The sequence below is a fragment of the Pezoporus occidentalis genome, unplaced genomic scaffold (genome assembly GCF_034315485.1).
Source record: "Pezoporus occidentalis ecotype Australia unplaced genomic scaffold, CSIRO_AGI_Poc_V1 ctg738, whole genome shotgun sequence".
Lineage (NCBI taxonomy): Eukaryota > Metazoa > Chordata > Aves > Psittaciformes > Psittacidae > Pezoporus > Pezoporus occidentalis.
Window position 1 is genome coordinate 1 of NW_026916091.1, and position 20,189 is coordinate 20,189.

General features: G+C 63.7%; 3 protein-coding genes across 4 annotated transcripts; 1 reads left to right on the forward strand and 2 right to left on the reverse strand.

Annotated features, from left to right (window-relative positions):
* The first annotated feature begins 165 nt into the window (after nt 1–165).
* On the forward strand, nt 166–8,108 carry RFX1 (regulatory factor X1). Its single transcript, XM_062601983.1, has 17 exons — nt 166–470; nt 566–657; nt 839–901; nt 995–1,083; nt 1,166–1,532; nt 2,516–2,697; nt 3,670–3,789; nt 3,891–4,003; nt 4,251–4,369; nt 4,454–4,563; nt 4,651–4,802; nt 6,064–6,161; nt 6,256–6,405; nt 6,853–7,061; nt 7,146–7,299; nt 7,386–7,428; nt 7,715–8,108. The coding sequence occupies exons 1-17, from the start codon at nt 287–289 to the stop codon at nt 7,855–7,857; spliced, it is 2,388 nt and encodes a 795-aa protein (XP_062457967.1). The 5' UTR covers nt 166–286; the 3' UTR covers nt 7,858–8,108.
* Nucleotides 8,109–8,690: 582 nt separating this feature from the next.
* Nucleotides 8,691–13,258, reverse strand: DCAF15 (DDB1 and CUL4 associated factor 15). Of its 2 annotated transcripts, XM_062601984.1 has the most exons (13): nt 13,116–13,258; nt 12,472–12,569; nt 12,252–12,387; nt 12,048–12,154; nt 11,200–11,342; nt 10,951–11,121; nt 10,438–10,863; nt 10,244–10,335; nt 9,924–10,052; nt 9,761–9,846; nt 9,585–9,689; nt 8,883–8,998; nt 8,691–8,789 (listed from the first exon to the last, which is right to left on the reverse strand). In XM_062601984.1, exons 1-13 carry the CDS (start codon nt 13,245–13,247, stop codon nt 8,734–8,736), a joined length of 1,797 nt encoding a protein of 598 aa, XP_062457968.1. In that variant the 5' UTR covers nt 13,248–13,258; the 3' UTR covers nt 8,691–8,733. The 2 variants fall into 2 exon arrangements, with proteins under 2 accessions (XP_062457968.1, XP_062457969.1); XM_062601985.1 differs by lacking the exons at nt 8,691–8,789; nt 9,761–9,846 and having other exon boundaries at nt 8,879–8,998.
* An 804-nt stretch (nt 13,259–14,062) lies between these two features.
* On the reverse strand, nt 14,063–19,688 carry LOC134155131 (coiled-coil and C2 domain-containing protein 1A-like). Its single transcript, XM_062601987.1, has 21 exons — nt 19,271–19,688; nt 18,902–19,002; nt 18,774–18,827; nt 18,525–18,647; nt 18,048–18,320; nt 17,885–17,957; nt 17,730–17,804; nt 17,263–17,381; nt 16,990–17,062; nt 16,643–16,894; nt 16,379–16,551; nt 15,769–15,891; nt 15,503–15,561; nt 15,315–15,431; nt 15,171–15,244; nt 14,996–15,054; nt 14,877–14,928; nt 14,682–14,781; nt 14,507–14,597; nt 14,239–14,413; nt 14,063–14,070 (listed from the first exon to the last, which is right to left on the reverse strand). The coding sequence occupies exons 1-21, from the start codon at nt 19,686–19,688 to the stop codon at nt 14,063–14,065; spliced, it is 2,592 nt and encodes an 863-aa protein (XP_062457971.1).
* Between the last annotated feature and the right edge of the window lie 501 nt (nt 19,689–20,189).

A 20,189-nucleotide genomic window follows, 5' to 3' on the forward strand; every position in this document is an offset into this window, starting at 1 on the left:
GTCACCTGGTAACAGCCGGTGGAGGGGCAGCCCCTTGACGTCGCGCTGTGACGTCAGTCGCTGCGGGCGGAGCTTGTGGTGCAGCCCGAGCCTTGCCCCTCTACCGTGATGGAGAGCTGTGATGTCATGACGTGACGTCACAACGCGCTGAGGTCCCCAACGATGGGAGTGGCAGAGAGGGGCCGGCGTCATAATCCCCGCGCTGTGACATCACCGTGACGTCACGGAGCAGCCTCTCTCCCCCCTCTACACCCCATTCCCTCTGCAGGCCCCGCCCCCCGTCGCCATGGCAACGCCTGCCTACGTCACCGAGCTGACGGCCGCCACCACGACGACCACGACCCAGCAACCGCCGCAGGCCCCTCCCCCTCCCGGCCCCGCCCCCTTCGGGGCGGAGCTCCCGGCAGGCCCCACGCCCTCCGCGGCCCCGCCCGCCCCCCCCCAGCACTTCATCGTTGTCACCGTGTCCGGTGAGACCCGGATGGGGGGGGGGCGATGGGGGGTTATGGCGGGCGGGGGTTGGGTCCCTCTGACCCCTATTCTCTCCTTTCTCACCCCAAACCAGAGGCTGCTCTGGAACCGGTTCCTGAGGGCAGCCCCGCGCCACCCCCCGCCGCTGGCCCCCCCACAGCCGGACCCACATCTGGGGTGCAGCAGGTGGGGCCCCCCCCCCATTGTTTCCCCCTCATTGATCCCCCTCATTAATCCCCCCCAATTGATACCCCCCATTAATACCCCCATTAATCCCCGCCATTGATACCCACCCCCATTGAGCCCCCCCCCATTGATACCCTCTCATTGGTACAACCCATTCGCCCCCCCCTTTGTACCCCCCCAGCGCTCCCCAGCTCCCAACAGCACCGCGACCCCCAAGCCCGGCCCCCTGCCAGGCCCCCAGGAGGTGAGTGCGGGTGGGGGGGGTGGCACACGGGTGGCTTATGGGCGGTGCGGGGGGGGACGACACCCCCTGACCCCCCCTTTTCGCCCCCCTCAGGTCGCGGCGCTCCCCCCAGTGCACGTGTACCCCACGCCGGTGCCGTACGTGGAGGGCAGCGACGGCTCCTATGCCCCCCCTGGTGCCATGTGAGTGACCTGGGTCTCCCCACAAGGGAAACCATGGGGGCCCTCAAAACCTCCCCCCCCTCATTGTGGTCCCCCCCCGCAGCCGCTCCGGTTCCTACCCCTACGCCGAGGCCCCTCTCTATGGGCAGAGCAGCGGCACCGGATACTACGAGAGCCCGGGGGGGGCCCCGGTGCAGCCGAGCCCCCCTCCCCCCAGCTCCCAGCAGGGCCCCCCCGCGGCCCCTGCGCCCCCCCCCGCCCCCATCTACGTGTCAGGGGGGCAGATTTTGGGGACCCCCCCCGCGGGTCCCCCCGCACCCTCCCCCTCCAGCACCGCCCCCCCCGCGGCCACCAGCGGCAGTAGCGGCCCCCCGGGCACCGGCACCGGCACCTTCGTCATCCAGGGGGGGTACGTGCTGGGGGGGGGCGGCCAGGCCTATTCCCACAGCACCCGTGCCTCCCCCGCCACGGTGAGCAGGGACCAGGGGGGATGGGGAATTTGTGGGGAAATCGGGCTAAAAGTGGAAATATTGGGGAAAATTTGCAATAAAAGTGGGAAATTTCAGGAAAAATGGGAAATTTGGAAGGAAAAGGGGAAAAATTGGGAAGGAAATGGGAAATTTGGGGGAAAAATGGAAATTTAGGGGGAATTGGGGAATTTGGGTAAAACCTCTGAAATTTGGGCGAAATGGGAAAATCTGGGTAGAAAATGCAAAAACTTCGGGAGAAAAATGGGAAATTTGAGGGGAAATTTAGGGAAAGGGGAAATTTGAAGAGAAATTGGGGAATTTGGGGGAAAAATGGGAAACTTGGGGTGTGTCAGGGGTTATTGGGGTTATTGTAGGGTCATTGTGGAGGTCATTGGGGGTTATTGTAGGGTCATTGGGGGGGTCATTGCGGGGTCATTGTGGGGCGCTTGTGGTCATTGTGGGGTCATTGTGAGGGTTATTGTGGGGTCATTGTGGAGGTCATTGTGGGGTCATTGCGGGGTCATTGTGGGGTCGTTGTGGTCATTGCGGGGTCATTGCAGAGTCATTGTGGGGGTCATTGTGGTCATTCCGGGGTTATTGTGGGGTCATTGTGGAGGTCATTCCGGGGTCATTGCGGGGTCGTTGTGGTCATTGCGGAGTCATTGCGGGGTCATTGGGGTCATTGCAGGGTCATTGTGGGGGTCATTGGGGTCATTCCGGGGTTATTGTGGGGTCATTGTGGAGGTCATTGGGGTCATTGCGGAGTCATTGCGGGGTCATTGCAGGGTCCTTGTGGAGTCATTGTGGGGTCATTGCGGGGTCATTGGGGTCATTGCAGGGTCATTGCAGGGTCCTTGCGGAGTCATTGCGGGGTCATTGGGGTCATTGCGCGGTCACTGTGCTGGCATTGGGGAGGTCATTGTGGGGTCACTGTGGGGGTCATTGCGGGGTCATTGCGGGGTGACCCCTCTGCCCCCCTGCAGGTGCAGTGGCTGCTGGAGAACTACGAGGGGGCGGAGGGCGTGAGCCTGCCCCGCAGCGCCCTCTACTGCCACTACCTCCTGCACTGCCAGCACCGGGCGCTGCCGCCCGTCAACGCCGCCTCCTTCGGCAAGCTCATCCGCTCCGTGTTCCCGGGGCTGCGCACGCGCCGCCTCGGCACCAGGTACCGCCACGGCGACCTACAGCGACCCATAGAGACCGACAGAGAGAGACCCATAGTGACCCACAGCGAGCCATAACGACCCATAGAGAGACCCGTAGAGATCCATAGAGACCCATAGCAACAAATAGAGACCCATAGCAACCCATAGAGACCCATAGCAACCCATAGAGACCGACAGAGACCCATAGCAACAAATAGAGACCCATAGTGACCCATAGGGACCGACAGAGAGAGACCCATAGAGACCCGTAGCTACCCATAACGACCCATAGAGACCCACAGAGACCCATAGCAACAAATAGAGACCCATAGGGACCCATAGCTACCCATAACGACCCACAGGGACCCACAGAGACCCATAGCAACAAATAGAGACCCATAGCGAGCCATAGCAACCCATAGAAATCCATAGCAACCCATAGCAACCCATAGAGACCCATAGAGAGAGACCCATAGAGACCCGTAGCTACCCAAAACGACCCATAGAGACCCACAGAGACCCATAGCAACAAATAGAGACCCATAGAGACCCATAGCGAGCCATAGCAACCCATAGAAATCCATAGCAACCCATAGCAACCCATAGCGACCCATAGAGAGAGACCCATAGAGACCCATAGCTACCCATAACGACCCATAGAGACCCACAGAGACCCATAGCAACAAATAGAGACCCATAGCGAGCCATAGCAACCCATAGAAATCTATAGCAACCCATAGAGACCCATAGAGATCCATAGCAACCCATAGCAACCCCCAGAGACCCATAGAGATCCATAGAGACCCATAGAGACCCATAACGACCCATAGAGAGACCCACAGCACCCCATAGTGACCCACAGCAACCCGTAACACCCCACAGTGCTCCATAGCTCCCCACTGCACCCCACCGCAGCCCAGAAACACCCAACACCCCCCCGGGACCGCCAAATCCCCCCCCTCGGCCCCCCTCAACGCCGTGTGTGCCCCCAGGGGGAACTCCAAGTACCACTATTATGGGCTGCGCATCAAGGCCGGCTCTCCGCTGCTGCGGCTCATGGAAGACCAGCAGCACCTTGCCATGAGGCAGCAGCCCTTCGCCCAGAAGCAGCGGTGAGGGGCTCAGACCCACATCCCCCCCCCCCAAACCCCTTCCCAACCCCCCCATCAGCACTGAGAACCCCAACCGGACCCACTGATGCCCCCACCCATAGGCTGAAGCCCATCCAGAAGGTGGAAGGAGTCACGAATGGTGCTACGGTGGCAGCGGCACCCCCTGGCCTCACCGACATCAGCAGCCAGGTCCAGCAGTACCAGCAGTTCCTGGGTGAGCACAGGGCCCCTGGTGCCCCATAACCCCCCCTGCACCCCCATAACACCCCCTGCACCCCATAACTCCCCTGCACCCCATAACCCCCTCTGTGCCCCCATAACAACCCCTGCACCCTCATAATCCCCATGCACCCCATAACCCCCTGCACCCCATAACATCCCCTGAACCCCATAACCCCCTGACCCTATAACACCCCCCAGCACCCCATAACCCCCTGTAACCCCCATCCGCCCCCCCACAGATGCCTCCCGGGCTCTGGCCGAGTTCCCAGACCTGGATCTGATGGAGAAACCGCTTCCGGATGGCGCCGGCGCCGAAGACCTGAAGGTTTTCCAGCTGCTCTATCGGGAACACTGTGAGGTGGGGGCACCCCAAAGTCACCCCAAAACCACCCCAAAACACCCCACCCCCCCCCCGCCGCCCTGACCCTCCCTTGCCCCCCAGGCCATGGTGGACGTCCTCATCAACCTCCAGTTCACGCTGGTGGAGACGCTGTGGAAAACGTTCTGGCGCTGCAGCCTGAGTCCCCCCAGCGAGGGCTCCGCCGGCCCCGTGTGAGTGAGGGGGTGGCACCACCATTGCCCCCCCCGTTTGTCCCCCTGTTGCCCCCCCCATGACACTGCCCCACGGCTCCCCCATAGGCACGAGGAGGCAGAGAAGCGGCTGCCTCAGGCCCGGCTTGTGGCGCTCTGCAAGTGGGAGCCGGCGCTGCGCTGGGTGCGGGACTGCGACCACGCACTCTACCAGGGGCTGGTGGAGATCCTCATCCCCGACGTGCTGCGGCCGATCCCCAGTGCGTGACAGCCCCGAAACAGGCCTAAATCACCACAGAACTGCCCCAAATCACCCCAAATCCTCATCCCCGATGTGCTGCGGCCGATCCCCAGTGCGTGACAGCCCCAAAACAGGCCTAAATCACCACAGAACTGCCCCAAATCACCCCAAATCCTCATCCCCGACGTGCTGCGGCCCATCCCCAGTGCGTGACAGCCCCAAAACAGGCCTAAATCACCACAGAACTGCCCCAAATCACCCCAAATCCTCATCCCCGACGTGCTGCGGCCGATCCCCAGTGCGTGACAGCCCCGAAACAGGCCTAAATCACCACAGAACTGCCCCAAATCACCCCAAATCCTCATCCCCGATGTGCTGCGGCCCATCCCCAGTGCGTGACAGCCCCGAAACAGGCCTAAATCACCACAGAACTGCCCCAAATCACCCCAAATCCTCATCCCCGACGTGCTGCGGCCCATCCCCAGTGCGTGACAGCCCCGAAACAGGCCTAAATCACCACAGAACTGCCCCAAATCACCCCAAATCCTCATCCCCGACGTGCTGCGGCCGATCCCCAGTGCGTGACAGCCCCGAAACAGGCCTAAATCACCACAGAACTGCCCCAAATCACCCCAAATCCTCATCCCCGATGTGCTGCGGCCCATCCCCAGTGCGTGACAGCCCCGAAACAGGCCTAAATCACCACAGAACTGCCCCAAATCACCCCAAATCCTCATCCCCGACGTGCTGCGGCCCATCCCCAGTGCGTGACAGCCCCGAAACAGGCCTAAATCACCACAGAACTGCCCCAAATCACCCCAAATCCTCATCCCCGATGTGCTGCGGCCCATCCCCAGTGTGTGACAGCCCCGAAACAGGCCTAAATCACCACAGAACTGCCCCAAATCACCCCAAATCCTCATCCCGGACGTGCTGCGGCCGATCCCCAGTCCGTGACAGCCCCAAAACAGGCCTAAATCACCCCAAAACAGCCCCAAATCACCCTAAATCACCCCAAGTCCTCATCCCCAGTGCGTGACACTGCCAAAACCACCCAAAACAGACCCAAAACAGCACAAATACACCCAAACCAGCCCTAAATTACCCCAAATCCTAATCCCAAACGTGCTGCGGCCCATCCCCAGTGCGTGACAGCCCAAACCAACCCAAATATACTCAAAACAGCCGCAAAACAGCCCTAAATCACCCAAAACAGCCCTAAACCACCCCAAAGCTCCCCCAAGCCCCCCCACTGTCACCCCCCCCGTTCCCCTCCGCAGGTGCCTTGACCCAAGCGATCCGGAACTTTGCCAAGAGCCTGGAGTCGTGGCTCACCAGCGCCATGATGAACATCCCCGAGGAGATGGTGCGCGTCAAGGTACCGCAGGGGGGCCGTGGGGCGGGGGTGTTGGGGCTGGTGCTGTTGGGCTCCCCATAGCGCCCCATTGACCCCCCCTTGCCCTGCCCCATAGGTGGCAGCGGCAAGCGCCTTCGCGCAGACACTGCGGCGCTACACGTCCCTGAACCACCTGGCGCAGGCGGCGCGTGCGGTGCTGCAGAACACGGCCCAGATCAACCAAATGCTCAGCGACCTCAACCGCGTCGACTTCGCCAACGTCCAGGTACCCCCTAGCCGTGGGGCACCCCATAGGGAGCCCCATAGAGAACCCCATAGAGAGACCCATAGAGAGCACCATGGAGCACCACATAGAGAGCCCCATAGAGAACCCTATAGAGCACCCTGTGGGGCTCCCCACAGAGCACCCTGGAGTGATGTAGAGCCACATAGAGCATCCTATAGAATGCTGCACAGAGCACTACAGAGTGCCCCACAGAAAATGCCCCAGAGTGATGCATAGAGCACCCCATGGAGCACCATACAGAGGACCCTATGGGGCAGAGTGACCAGTGGGGGGACCCTGCTGAAGAAGCAAGGTGGGGAATGGGATGTGGGGGTTCTATAGGGCTGGGGTGGGATTAGGGAGGGGATGGGGGCTGCTGTGGCACTGGGGTGGGTGCTTTGGGTCCTGCCGGGGGTCGAGCCGTGGGGCTGAGCCACTGCCCCATAGGAACAGGCCTCGTGGGTCTGCCGCTGCGAGGACCGCGTGGTGCAGCGCCTGGAGCAGGACTTTAAGGCGACGCTGCAGCAGCAGAACTCACTGGAGCAGTGGGCAGCGTGGCTGGACGCAGTTGTGGGGCGCGTCCTCAAGCCCCACGCCGGGACCCCCCAGTTCCCCCGCGCCGCCAAGCTCTTCCTCCTCAAGTGGTCCTTCTACAGGTGAGTGCCCCCCCTCCATATCACCGCACCGCACACGTCCCCCACGACCCACAGCCTGCCCCACGGCTGTGCTCTGTGCTGCAGCTCCATGGTGATCCGGGACCTGACCCTGCGCAGTGCCGCCAGCTTCGGCTCCTTCCACCTCATCCGCCTGCTCTACGACGAGTACATGTACTACCTGGTGGAGCACCGTGTGGCGCAGGCCCGCGGGCAGAGCCCCATCGCAGTCATGGGCGAGGTGAGGGGGGGACAAAAAGTGGGGGTAAAAAGGGGCAGGGGGCAGAGGTCTGATGTCCTCATCCCCCCCCTATTGCCCCCCCGCAGTTTGCCAACCTGAGCTCCCTCAACTCGCTGGACCCAGATAAAGGTGAGTTGGTGTTAACCCTGGAGCCTACTGATGGCTCCTGGGGGTCTGTGTGACCCTGCCTCGCCAGTGATGGGTTTATGGGGGGGTCTATGGAGGCTGTTGGGGGGCATTAGGAGGTGCTGGGGGGGGCTATGGGAAGATTATGGGGGGGTTGGGGGGGCCGATGGGGGGTACTGGGGGGATCATTGGAGGGTTTATTGGGAGGTCTAGGGGGGGGCAATGGGGAGTGTTCCAGAGGGGGATGGGGGTCCCGGCCGTCCCCCCACCCCGTGCCCCCCCCCCCCAGACGAGGAGGAGGAGGAGGAGGACGAGAGCGAGGAGGAGCTACCGCAGGAGCTGGGGCTGGGGGAGGGACCGGCGCTGCCCCCCGACCCCCTCGAGCCCCCCCCCAAGCTCCCGCGCTTTGTGCAGGCGCTGCCCTCAAGCTGAGGGCCCCGCCCCGCCCGGGACCCCGCCCCCCTGCTGCCCCTCCCCCCGCCCCGCCTCTCCCCCCGCCCCCACCCTAGGGGGGGAGGGGAGGGGGGAACGGGGGCGGTGTCAATGTGCCTTAAGCCGGGATCGTGCCAAAGCCCCCCCCCCGGGGGCGGGGGAGGGGCGGGAAGGGACCCGGGGGTTTGGGGATGGCCCCTCCTCCCCTGTGGGGGGGGGGTGACGTCGGGACCCTTTGGGGCGGGAGGGAGAAGGGGGAAGGGGCACAAACACCGCGGGGTGGGGGGGGGGGTGGGGGGAACCCTCCCAGTGCCAACCCCGCCCCCCACATGAGGGCCCCTCCCCCCTCGCCCCTCAGCGCTTCAGCCCCTCCCCCCCGCATTCGAGCTGCGCTTTTGTGCCCCACGCCCCTCCCCGCCCCCGCGCGCGGGACCCCCCCGGGGGGTGGCGTGGGGGAAGGTGTCTCTGTTTGTGGCCTCTATCGTGACAAAGAGCCTTTGGGGGGGGAGGGTGGGGACACCCCTGTGCCCCCCCCCGTGTGTGCCCCTCCCCCCGCCCCTCCCCCCACGCTGTTTTCTACCTTTTGTAGTTCTTTCTAAACGGAATAAAACCCACGTGGTCTTTAAGCCCCGCCCCCTCCCTGCGCCGCCCCTCCCCCCCCAATCAAACCCCCCCCGCGAACGGGGCAACGCGGGTTTATTGCGGGGTGGGGGAGGGGCGCCGCGCCCCCCTCCTCCCCATCAACGTGAACGTGAAACAAAAAAATAACAACAACAAAATACAAATAAACGCGAGCGGGGGGGGGGGGGGGGGGGGGTGAGGGGGCAGGATTCCCCCCCTCGGCCCTTCCCCACCCCTTTTTGGCCCCTGCCCCCCCTACAGCACGATCCACGTGTAGCGCTCGTTGTCCGCCAGCACCTTCAGGGAGCAACCTGGGGGGGGGGTTGGGGGGGGTTGAAGGTGGGGGTTTTATTATAGGGGGGGGGAGGGATGGGTCCTCGCCCCTCCCCCCGCCCCTCCCCCACCTTTGTGCAGGGCCTCGTTCGTCATCCGGTTCACGTAGCGCGCGCTGCTCTCGGGCACGAGCCAGCGCATGACCGTGTCCACGCAGCCCTTGCGGTACCCGCTCCAGACGCTGCCGCTGGAGGGCGCGGGGGGAAGGGGCGGAGTCAACGGGGAAAGGGGCGGGGCCAAGGCTCGACCCCTCCCCCTCCATCGCGGCGCCCGATGCTCGACAACGGCCACAAAGCTTCCCCAAATTGCCCCCAGATTGTCCCCGTGCACACCCAGCTTGCCCCAACTCCGCCCAAACTGCCCGAAATCCAACCAAACTGCCCCCACATCCACACAAATTACCCTAAAACCCACCCAATATGCCTAAAATCTCCACCCATTGCCCCCACATCTACCCAAATTGCCCCCAAATTGACCTATCACCCCCTAGATTTTTCCCAATTCCCCGTAAATTGCCCCCAAATGCACCCACAGTGTCAGAATGGCCCCAACCCTGCCCCAAACCCATCAAATTTCCCCCAAACCCATCATATTGCTCCAAAACTGCCCAAAAGCCCTCCAAAGATGTCCCAAAACTCCCCCAAATTGCCCCATAACTGCCCTAACCCCCCCAACCCATCATATTGCCCCCAAACCACCCAAAACTGCCCCCAAACCTTCAAAGATGCCCCCAAATTGCCCCACAACTGCCCTAAACCCCAAGCCCCCCCCACCTCGTCTGCCCCTTGACCTCAGTGAGGTCCCCGACGCCGACGGTGACGAAGGCGCCAGTGTTGAGGTCCCAGGCCACCTTCAGGCTGGTGTGGTAGGTCTTTGGTCTGGGGGGGGCAAAGGGGGGGGTCAGTGGGGGGGGTGGGGGGGTTTGGGAGTGTCTGTGTCCCCCCCTCACCTCAATTGTCCCTCCTCATCCGGGGAGGGGAAGGCCAGGAGCAGGAGCCCAATGTTGATGACAACCTGGTTGGTCTCAGGGCAAACCTGGGGGGGACAAAGAGCGGTGATGGGGGGCGATGGGGGCCACAGGGATGCCATGGGGGGAACAGGGGGGTCCCCACCTCGAGGATGACGATGTCATAGTCGCTGAAGGAGCAGAACTGCCGGGCCCAGGCTGCGTCATGGCGAATGACCTCATTGATGACGTACTCAAAGTCCAGTGTGAGCTGCTCCACAGCCAGGAACTGCTCCTGGGAACGGGAATAGGAGCGGGAATGGGAACAGGAATAGGGAATGGGAATTGGAATGGGAACAGGAATGGGAAGGGGAATGGGAACAGGAATGAGAAAGGGAATGGGAAAAGGAATAGGGAATGGGAACAGGAGTAGGGAACAGGAATGGGAATAGGGTCCCACAGGGGACCCCCCCCAATGGCACCCACCGGTGCCACTGCTCGCTCCTTGAGTGGCTTCAGGCTGCGGCCACGCAGGTCGGTCACCAGGAAGGGCAGCGAGATCTTGTCGTCCTCCAGCTCTGGGGGGATCCCAAAATCAATGGGGGGACCCCAAAATCAATGAGGGACCCCAAAATCAATGGGGAACCCCAAAATCAATAGGGGTCCATGCCTGTGCTCACCCTCCTCAGCCGGGCCAGGCTCCAGCACATAGCGCAGTTGGGTGTAGTTGATGTACCCGGGCTCAGGGGGCCCGGGGGGGGTCCCATGGCCTGGGGGGGACGTGGGGTGGGGGGGGCAGCGCCCCAGCACTGGTGGGGGGGTGGTGGAGGGCAGGGAGGGCCCCTCGGGGGTGCCGGTGGCGCTGTCCTCATCCTCATCCTCGTCCCCCCCCAGCCCCGGGGTCCCCTTGGCGCGGCGGAAGAGATCGGCCACGAACTCCTTTGCTTTGGCCACTGCTGGCGATGGGGAGGGGGCTGGAACCGGTGCCCCCCCCGCCGGGTGCTGCACCCCCGGGTCCCGTTCTAGCCCCTCCTCTGGGGCCCGGGGGGGCGCCGGTGCAGGGGGGCTCCGGTGCCCATAGAGGATCTGGGAGGAGCTGGCATCGCCTGCAATGGGATGAGGAGGGTAAAAGGGGGGTGGGTTGGGGGGGGGGGGTGTCTGGTTGGGGTCTGTGGGTCCGGGGGGGGACCCACCGGCAGCACGCACGGCCACGGCACAGGCCACGAGGGAGTAGCTGGTGTTGAGCAGCACGACGTGGTCCCGCTTGAGCTGGAAGGCGGGCTGGAAGGTGGGGAAGGGGTACACGACCTGGTACTTGGTGTGCAGCATGAAGCCATGGCACAGGCACTGCCGGGCGCCGGCGCCTGCAGGGGGGGCAGAGCCTCAGCACCGGCACCGGGGGGGGCAGGGTACCGGGGGGTAGCAGGGGTATTGGCGCTCACCGGGTGCCGGCGGCAGTGCCGCGGCCCGGCACACAGCGCAGTGCAGCGGTGCCGGCGTGGCCACGATGCTGATGTAGATGTCGCGGTGGTTCTCGTCGCTCAGCATCATCATGTTGAGGAGCAGCCCCGTGGCCGAGCGGGTGCTGGGGGGAGAAGGAGGAAGAGGAGGGGGGTGAGGATGGAGATGGGGGCAGGGATGGGGGTGATGGTAGGGGTGGGGATGGAGATAGGGATGGGGATGAAAATGGGGATGAGAAAGAGGATGAGGATGGCAATGTAGATGGCAATGAAGATAGATGGATGGGGATGAAAAGAGGCATGGAGGTGAGGATGCTGATGGGCATGGCAATGGGGATGAAAATCGGGATGGCACTGAGGATGGAGACAGGGATGGGATAGATGAATGGGGATGGAAATGATGATGATGACAGAGATGAACATGGGATGAAGATGAAGGGAATGAAGATGCTGGGGATAGGGATGAGGATGGGGATGAAAATAGGGATGCACACTGATGGGGATCGAAATGATGATGAAGATGAAGACGGGAGTGAAAACAGATGGATAGTGACGGGCATGAAGATGTTGGGGATAAGGATGAGGATGGGGATGGAGATGGATGGGGATGAAGATGGATGGGGATGGGGATGAGGATGGGGATGAAGATAGGGAAGAAGATGGGGATGAAGATGGATGAGGACAGGTATGAGGATGGGGATGGGGATGAACACAGGGATGCAGATGGATGGGGATGGGGATGAAGATGATAGGGATGAGAATGGGCATGAAGGCAGGGATGCAGACGGATGGGGATGGGGATGAGGATGATGACCCCCAGGCAGGCTCACTTGAAGCCGAACACGATGACCTTGGCGGTGTCGCTCGGCCACTCGCACACGGTCAAGTAGAGATCGCTGTAAATCTCCTCGTCCTGGAAGAGCCGGACCTGACGCACCTATGGGGGGCGGGGGATGAGCTGGGGTGGGGGGGGGACACCCCAAAACCCCCATCCCCAGGGGTGCGTGTCCATGGGTACGCTGGGGGGGCGGTACCAGCTTGAGCTTGCTGTGGACGTTGAACTCCCACCAGTACAGGTGGTAGATGTAGAAGGAGAGATCATCATCGCTGCTGTTGCTGGTGTAGGAGAGGACGTAGCGCCCGCACTTGGAGAAGCCCAGGAAGATGTGCCTGGAGGGGGGACATGGGGGACGATGGGGGGGGTACAAGGGGGGACATGGGGTGGGGACACATGGGGAGCCCCCCCAGCCTCACCCCACGCGCAGCAGCTCCTCATCCACGATGCTCTTGAGGGAGACGCAGACGCGCGGCGGCAGCTTCCTGAAGAGCCTTGGCGAGAGCTGCCCATAGAGCTGTGGCGTGCAGGATGCATTGCTGTCATATAGCACCCTATTGCTGCCCATAGCACCCCACTGCTATCCCATAGAGCCCCATTGCTGCCCATAGCACTCCATTGCTGTGCATAGCACCCCACTGCTGTCCCATAGAGCCCCATTGCTGCTCCACAGTCCCCCATTGCTGCCCCATATCTGCTCCATAGCACCCTATTGCTGCTCCATAGTGTCCCATTGCTGTCCATAGCACCCCATTGCTGTCCATAGCACCCCATTGCTATCCCATAGAGCCCCACTGCTATCCCATAGAGCACCACTGCTGCTCCACAGCACCCTTTTGCTGCCCATAGTGCCCCACTGCTGTCCATAGCACCCCATTGCTATCCCGTACCACTCCGTTGCTATCCCATAGCACTCCATTGCTGCCCCATGGCACCCCATAGCACCCCACAGCGCCCCATAGCACCGCGCTGTAGCCCCACTGCCCTGCCCTGTGGCACGGAGCACCCCGTGCCCCCTCCCCGCCATGCCCCCGCGCTGACCCCGCGCTGACCCCGCGCTGACCCTGCCGCGCTGCAGCTGCCGCAGGAGGTGCTCCCGGCGCGCGCGGGCCCCGCTTCCGGCCGCGGCTCCCCCCGGGCCCCGCCTCCCGCCGCCGCCGCCGCCGCCGCGCTCCGCGTTCGAGCTCGGCGCCATTTTCCCCCGCCCCCCCCTCCTCTTCCGGAGCGCCCCCGCCCCCCCCGACACCGCCCGCCCCCGCCGCTCCCCCATTGGCCGCCACGCCACCGCCCGCGCCTCTCATTGGGCGAGCCGGCGGAGCGAGGCTGCCGCCTCCGATCCCGTTGGCCCGCCGCTGCTGACAATCCCCAGGGCGCGGACCAATGGGGACTCAGCGCCCGGCGGCGCGCACGCAGCGATTGGCTCGGCCTCCCGCCCGTCCGCTCTTGGCGCGGTTGCCATGGAGACGAGGCATCGGCGGGGTGGGGGAGCCGTTGCCATAGCGACGGGGAGATGCTGCCCAGGATTTGGGGGGGGGATTGACCAAAACCCGCGTTTTTTTGCCTTAAAACCTTTATAGAGTCACGTGTGAGGATGCAGAAGGAGCCCCAGGCCCCCCCCGCGCCCCCCGGGGCAGGCACTTGGCGGGGGGGGGGGGGACGACAAGGGGGGGGCAAAGTGCTTATGGGGGGGCTGGAGCAGCTCCAGTCCCTGTGATTGTCACTGCAGCGCCGGGGGGGGCTCATCCATGGAGCTTCTGGAGCTGGAAGAGAAAAGAGGGGGGGAAAGAGGGGGAAATGGGGGGGGGGAATAGGAGGAAATGTGGGAATAATGGGAGGGAATGGGGGGAGAATGGGGGAACCCCCCAAAGTGCCCCCCCCCGGGAGCCACCCCCACCTCGTTCTGCACCAGGTTTCTCTTGTAAAGCAGCTCCTTGGCTGCATCCTGTGGGAAGGTGGGGTCCCATGGGTGCTGGGGGGAGTGGCACGGGAGGGGGCCCCTTCTGGTTGACCTCAGTGCCCTCAGCGCCAGCACAGGGATGGGGGCAATGGGAGGGGGGAGCCGGAGAGGTCAGTGGGGAAGGGAAGGGGGAAAAGGGAAGGAAATGTGGGAAGGGGGAAGCAGGAAGGGGACGCGGGAAGGGGGAGCGGGGTCACACAAGGCCACAGGGACCGATCGCATCCCACACTTGCCTGTTCCCAGTGCCGTTCCCGGTGCTGTTCCCTGCCATTCCCAGCACTTCCCGGTGCCTGGATCACCAGCCAGGGCTCGGTGCGCGGCCGCAGCTCCGGTGCTCCCAGTGGCTCCCGCAGACGTACCAGCACCTCCAGGGTCCCACCGGTGCGGCGCCGCCCATCCAGGAGCTGGGAATTGGGTGGGGGAACATTCCCGGTGGGAAGTGGGAATGGGGTGGGAAGCCCTGCATGACTCCCCCCAGCTCGGATCCCACCATTCACCTCCAGCACCTCCCGGACCTCACACGTGGTCTCCAGTGCATCCAAGCGCAGCGAGGCCGAGCCCAGGATGCGGTCAGGCTTGAAGAGTCCCCTGGGATCGGGGATGGGGATTGGGAAGAGGCAGGAGGATGTGGGGAGGGGAAACGGGGTCTAGGGGGGTCTCCCTATCTCTTACCCCTTGTGGGTCACCTCGAACTTGATGCCTTTGGAGCGCAGGACACGGCGCAGCCCCCGGTGCCCTCGGAGCAGCCGGAGCCGGAACCGCTCCCGGAACTCTGCACCGGCACAGCAGGATGTGGGGGTGGGAATGGGGGGATTTGGGCGCGGGGGGGGCTGCGCTATGGGGCAGGGGAGGCCCAGTGCCGGTTACCAGGACAATCCGTGCTCTTCACAGTGGCTGTTTTGTCCCGCTGGGGCTCCTCCTGCAATGGGAGCATCAGACCTGGATGGTCCCAAGGCTCCGGCTCCGGCTCTGGGACCCCCACTCACCACGCTGGGATGCGGGAACTCGAACCGCACTGACGTGTCCAGGTCCTTGGGAGCCAAACCTGGAATCATGGAATGGGATCCTCCAGTCCCCGGGGCAGGGACGCCTTTTCCCTTGGGATCCCCCCCAGTCCATGAGGATTCTCCCTCTCCCTGCACTGGCTCCATCGAGGCTCACCCTGTGGTGCCGGGAGGTTCATCCCCTTCATTATGGCCAGCTCCAGGTCGCTGGGGCTCAGCTCCGGGAAGCTCCTGGGAATGCCAGGATCCCATTGGAACACAAGCGGCGGCGCTGGAGCCGCAGGGGCCGGGGCTGCAGTACCTGATAGTGGTGAAGGTTCGCTGCTCCTGGTGGTGCCGCGGCACCGGGGCGCCAGCGGCATGAGCCCGTTGGAGCAGCTCCAGGCTCCGGCGGCATTCCTGAGCCAGCGCCTCGAACCTGCCGGGAATGTGGTGCCGGATGAGCAGCAGCTCCGGAGCGGCTCCGGCTCCAGCTCCGGATGCACTCACTTGGTCGTCTCCGTGAGGTTTCCCAGTTGAGTGAATTGCTTGGAGTGACTGAGGCAGATCTGGGGGGCAGGAAGGGGAGGGAGGGGGAAAGAAAGGGGAAAAATGGGAAAAGGAGGAGGGAAAAGGGAGGAATAAAGGGGGAAATAAATGGGAGGAGAAGGGAGGAAGCAGAGGGAGAAGGGGGGAAAAGGGAAGCAGGGAGGAAGCAGGAAGGAAGCCGCTTGTTTCCTTCCTCCTCACTCCCCCTCCCTCCTCCTCCTCCTCACCTCGTGCTGGCGCCGGAGGAGCCGCAACAGCTCCAGGAACCGTGCGGCCGCTTCCGGCGGGATCCTGGCGCCAGAGCGCGGTTCCAGCAGGAAGAACTCCGGGAATCCCGGCGCCTCCGGCACCTGTGGCACAGGGAGCCAATGGGTGGGGATGGGAGGGGGGTGGGATGGGGATGGGATGCAGTGGGATGGGATGGGGATGGGATTCAGTGGGATAGGATGCAGTGGGATGGGATGCAGTGGGATGGGATGGGATGGGATGGGATGGGATGCAGTGGGATGGGATGGGGATGGGATTCAGTGGGATAGGATGCAGTGGGATGGGATGCAGTGGGATGGGATGGGATGGGATGGGATGCAGTGGGATGGGATGGGGATGGGATTCAGTGGGATAGGATGCAGTGGGATGGGATGCAGTGGGATGGGATGGGATTCAGTGGGATGGGATGGGGATGGGATGCAGGGGGATGGGATGGGGATGGGATGCAGTGGGATAGGGATAGGATGCAATGGGATGGGATGGGGATGCGATGCAGTGGGATGGGGATGGGATGCAGTGGGATGGGGACAGGATGCAGTGGGATCTCAGGGGGCTCATTGCCCCCCTGACCTTGCTGATGTCCACAGGGAGGCCGCGGCGCGAGGCCTCCAGCGCCGGCTCCAGCGCCTTGGCCCGGCGCAGGAACAGCTTCGCCCCCTCCAGGTCCCCACGGCGCTTGGATCCCAGAGCAGCTTCCAGGAGCTGCTCCCGCCGGGATTGCAGGAAGCAAAGCTGCTGCTGGGCTGGGGAGGCAGGAGAGGGGGAACAAGCAAGGTGGGGGCCACACTTTGCCTCCAGCCCCAGCCCCACTCCCACCAGAGCCATTCCCGGTACCCCTGCTGCCGGCTTTGGTAGCTGCTCTGGTTGCTCCGGTCACATCCATGGCTCCGGATGGGGGCGGCTGCTGGGGCTGGGAACGGCCGCTGGTGGCACTGGGATGTGCCGGGATCTGTGCTGGGATCACCACCTCCTTGGCTCCATCCTCCCCCTCGTGCTCCTCCTGCCCCACGAGCCTCAGTGCCTGCTCCAGCACTGCCGCCATGCTCCGCTCCCCGCCCGCATCCATGCCCTGGATGGGCTGGAAACCTGGTAAAGCGGTGGGAAAACCCCAGGATTGGCGCCAATGGGATGCGGATCCTCGCCGCGATGCACCCACGGTTGGGGGAAACCGGGAATGGTACCTGGAGGAACAGGAAGCTCCGAGAGATCCACGGGTTTCCCGGCGGTGTGGGCCCGGATGGCCTCTTGGTATTGCTGGAGATTAATATCCAGTATTATCAATGTTGTTATAATGATTATTTATAATTAATTAATTATGGGATGGGATGAGGATGGGATGTGATGGGGGTGGAAATTAAAACATTAATTTTTAGTTCTATTATAATTAATCAATGTTAATTGCTCATTAACCAATTGGGAGGCGGGAGCTGAGGGCACTCCAGGGGCTTCGGTACCTTCACGATGCGCTCATGCATCCGGGCCTTGCGCGCGTCCCCCCGCATGCCGGCCGCCGCCGCCGCTTCCTCGTAGCGGCGCATCCGGAGCTGCAGCGCTGGGAGCACAGCCCCGGAGCCTGGGACGGGAATGGGGATGGGATGGGAATGGGGATGGGATGGGAGTGGGATGGGGATGGGATGGGGATGGGAATGGGGATGGGAATGGGGATGGGAATGGGGATGGGGGGGAAGGGAGGTTAAAGTGCATCCAGGCCCTATGGGCACTTTGCACTAGGGCAGGGAGCTCCGACTCTGCAGAGATGGAGCATCCCAGCCTGGACCATCCTAATCCCGGAGCCTTCTCTTCTCCAGGCTGGACAGCCCCAATATTCCCAGCCTGGCTTTAGGGTGTCCCAGCACCCTGCTATGGGGCTGGTGGGAGATCCCAGCACCCCGCTATGGGGCAGGGGTGTCAGGGCTCTGACCTGCACTGGAAGGAGAAGCTGGTTTGGCCTCTGGCTCCGCAGTGTGATGCAGCTCCGGCTCCTCCGGGAGTGGATCTGTGGGGATGGGAGGGATGGATCCGGCCCGAGGAGCACCGGGAATGCCGCCGGGCAGCACCGGGAGCACCGGGATTTACCAGGAGGTGGCGGCACGAGGCTGGGCTCCACTGGCTGCCCCTTGGCCACAGCATTCAGGAGAGCATCAAACCTCTGCCAGAGCAAAGCACAAAGAGCAAACCCCCCTGGCATTCCCATGGGAAGCCCAATCCAAGCAGAATTCCGGCCGCACCGGTGCCGTACCTTCGCCTCCCGGTAGCACTTGGTGGCTGTGGCCATGTCCCCGCTGCGCTTGGCCTGGAGAGCCAAGACCTTGTATTGGTGCTGGCGGCTCCGGAGCTCCTGGGAATGCTGGATCCGTTGGGATGCGGCCGCATCCAGCCTGGAAACCTCCTCTGGGGGGGAAGGGGGCACTGGAGGGGGGGCCGGAGCCTTGCCCAGCGCCACTGGAGGGGGAATTTCATCCTCCTGGATGGGTTTTCCCTTCCTGACGCATTCCAGCATCGCCTCCAGCGTCTGCGGGGGGCACAGAGGGGCTCAGTCCCATCCTCGCCCCCCAAATCCCATGGGATAACTCATGGGAAGGGGAAGCCTGAAGGGAAACCAAGAAGGGACGGGGAGGAAAGGGCCAGAAACTGAAGGCGCACCCCAGGGCCATGATCCCCAGGGGCTGGATCCCAGCAGGAATGGAGCCTCTCCTATGGGATCCCTTGGGCTCACCTTGAGGCCCCTCTGGAAGCGCCGCAGCCGCGGGCCAGGGCTAGTGCTGGCGATGGCGGCCCGGTACAGAGCTGCCCGCTCCTGCAGCAAGGCCTCGGTGTTCCCAAGCTCCGGAGCCGACACCTGCGGACCAGAATCAGGATGGACCCATCCGGATCCATTCCAATGGGGAATGAATAGGGCTGGGGCTGCCTCTGGGCCCTTCCACCAAGCCAGGCTCCTCGGGATCTCTCCGGATCCCATCCCTACCTTGGCTGCAGGCTCCGGTGTGTCCACGCTGCCCAGCACCTCCCGCAGCTCAGCCTGGGGAGCACCAGGAGCCCCTTTAGCGCCATTCCAAGCGGGAATAGCCCCTTTTTGGGATGAGAATTCCTCACCATGAGCCCGTCTTCATCCGCCCCCTCCTCCTCCTCCTCCTCCGGGTCCTTCATGCACAAAGCAGCCATGGCCTCGATCGCCTCCATTCCCAAGGGAGCTGCTGGGGCAGGGGCAGAGCTGATCTACCTGGATCCCAATCCCATCCCGATCCCGTCCCGATCCCATCCCGATCCCGATCCCATCCTGGTCCCATCCTGATCCCGATCCCGTCTCGATCCCGTCCCGATCCCATCCCGATCCCGATCCCACCCTGGTCCCATCCTGGTCCCATCCTGATCCCGATCCCGTCCCGATCCCATCCCGATCCCATCCCGATCCCGATCCCATCCTGGTCCCATCCCGATCCCGACCCCCGGATCCACGCTCACTTCCTGCTCCAGCCGCTGTCAACAACACGCCGCGCTTTACGTGCGCCGCCGTCGCAAAAGCCGCTGTCGTTATCAGCACGGCTTCGCTTGACGGCGGCTCCCCCACGGGAGGTGGTGCGGGGGGGAAGACTACAACTCCCAGCGTGCGCCGCGCCGCGCAAGTGCATGGGGAGCGGGGGGAAAAAGGCGGGAAAGCTTGAGGTGAGGCGGCAAGATGGCGCCTGCCCCGGGGGCAGGGAACGGGTGAAAATGGGTGAAAACCGGTTAAAACCGTTTCAAACGCCTTTGGTTTCGCCTCAGACCCGAGGGCTGTGGCGATCCGGCCGCGGCGGGGCTGAGCGGGGCCCCGGCTCCTGGCAAGGGCGGCCAACGGCTCCGTTAATGGTCTTGTTAATGGCTCCATTGATGGCCCCATCATGGCCCCGTTAACGGTGCTCATCACTCCTTGTGTTCTGCCCCCTCAGGCGAGCGGCAAGGGATGGGCAAGAGGAAGAAGGAGCCGGCGGCAGGTAACGGGGCGCCTCGCTTCACGCCCCGGTGTCGGTAACTGCCGCCCCCCCCTCCGGCACCGTCCTTCCAGGCCCGTTAGAGCCCAAAACCCAGGTCCCGTCACCCGGGAGCCGGCGCTGACGGGGCCGGTTCCCCTCCAAGGTGCAGCCGGTGAGCACAGCATCCCCAGAGCCAAGCAGATGCCTCCGGAGGCAGCGGGAGAGGAGGCTCCGGTCCCGGGAGAGGAGGCTCCGGTCCCAGGGGAGGAGGCTCCGGTCCCAGGGGAGGAGGCTCCGGTCCCAGGGGAGGAGGCTCCGGTCCCGGCCGCTGGGAACCCCCCGGGGCTGAACCGCGGCGCGGAGCCGGGGCCGCCTCCCTCAGGATCTGATGCTGGTGCTGGGCCCAAGGAGGAGCCGCTGGAAGAGCCCCG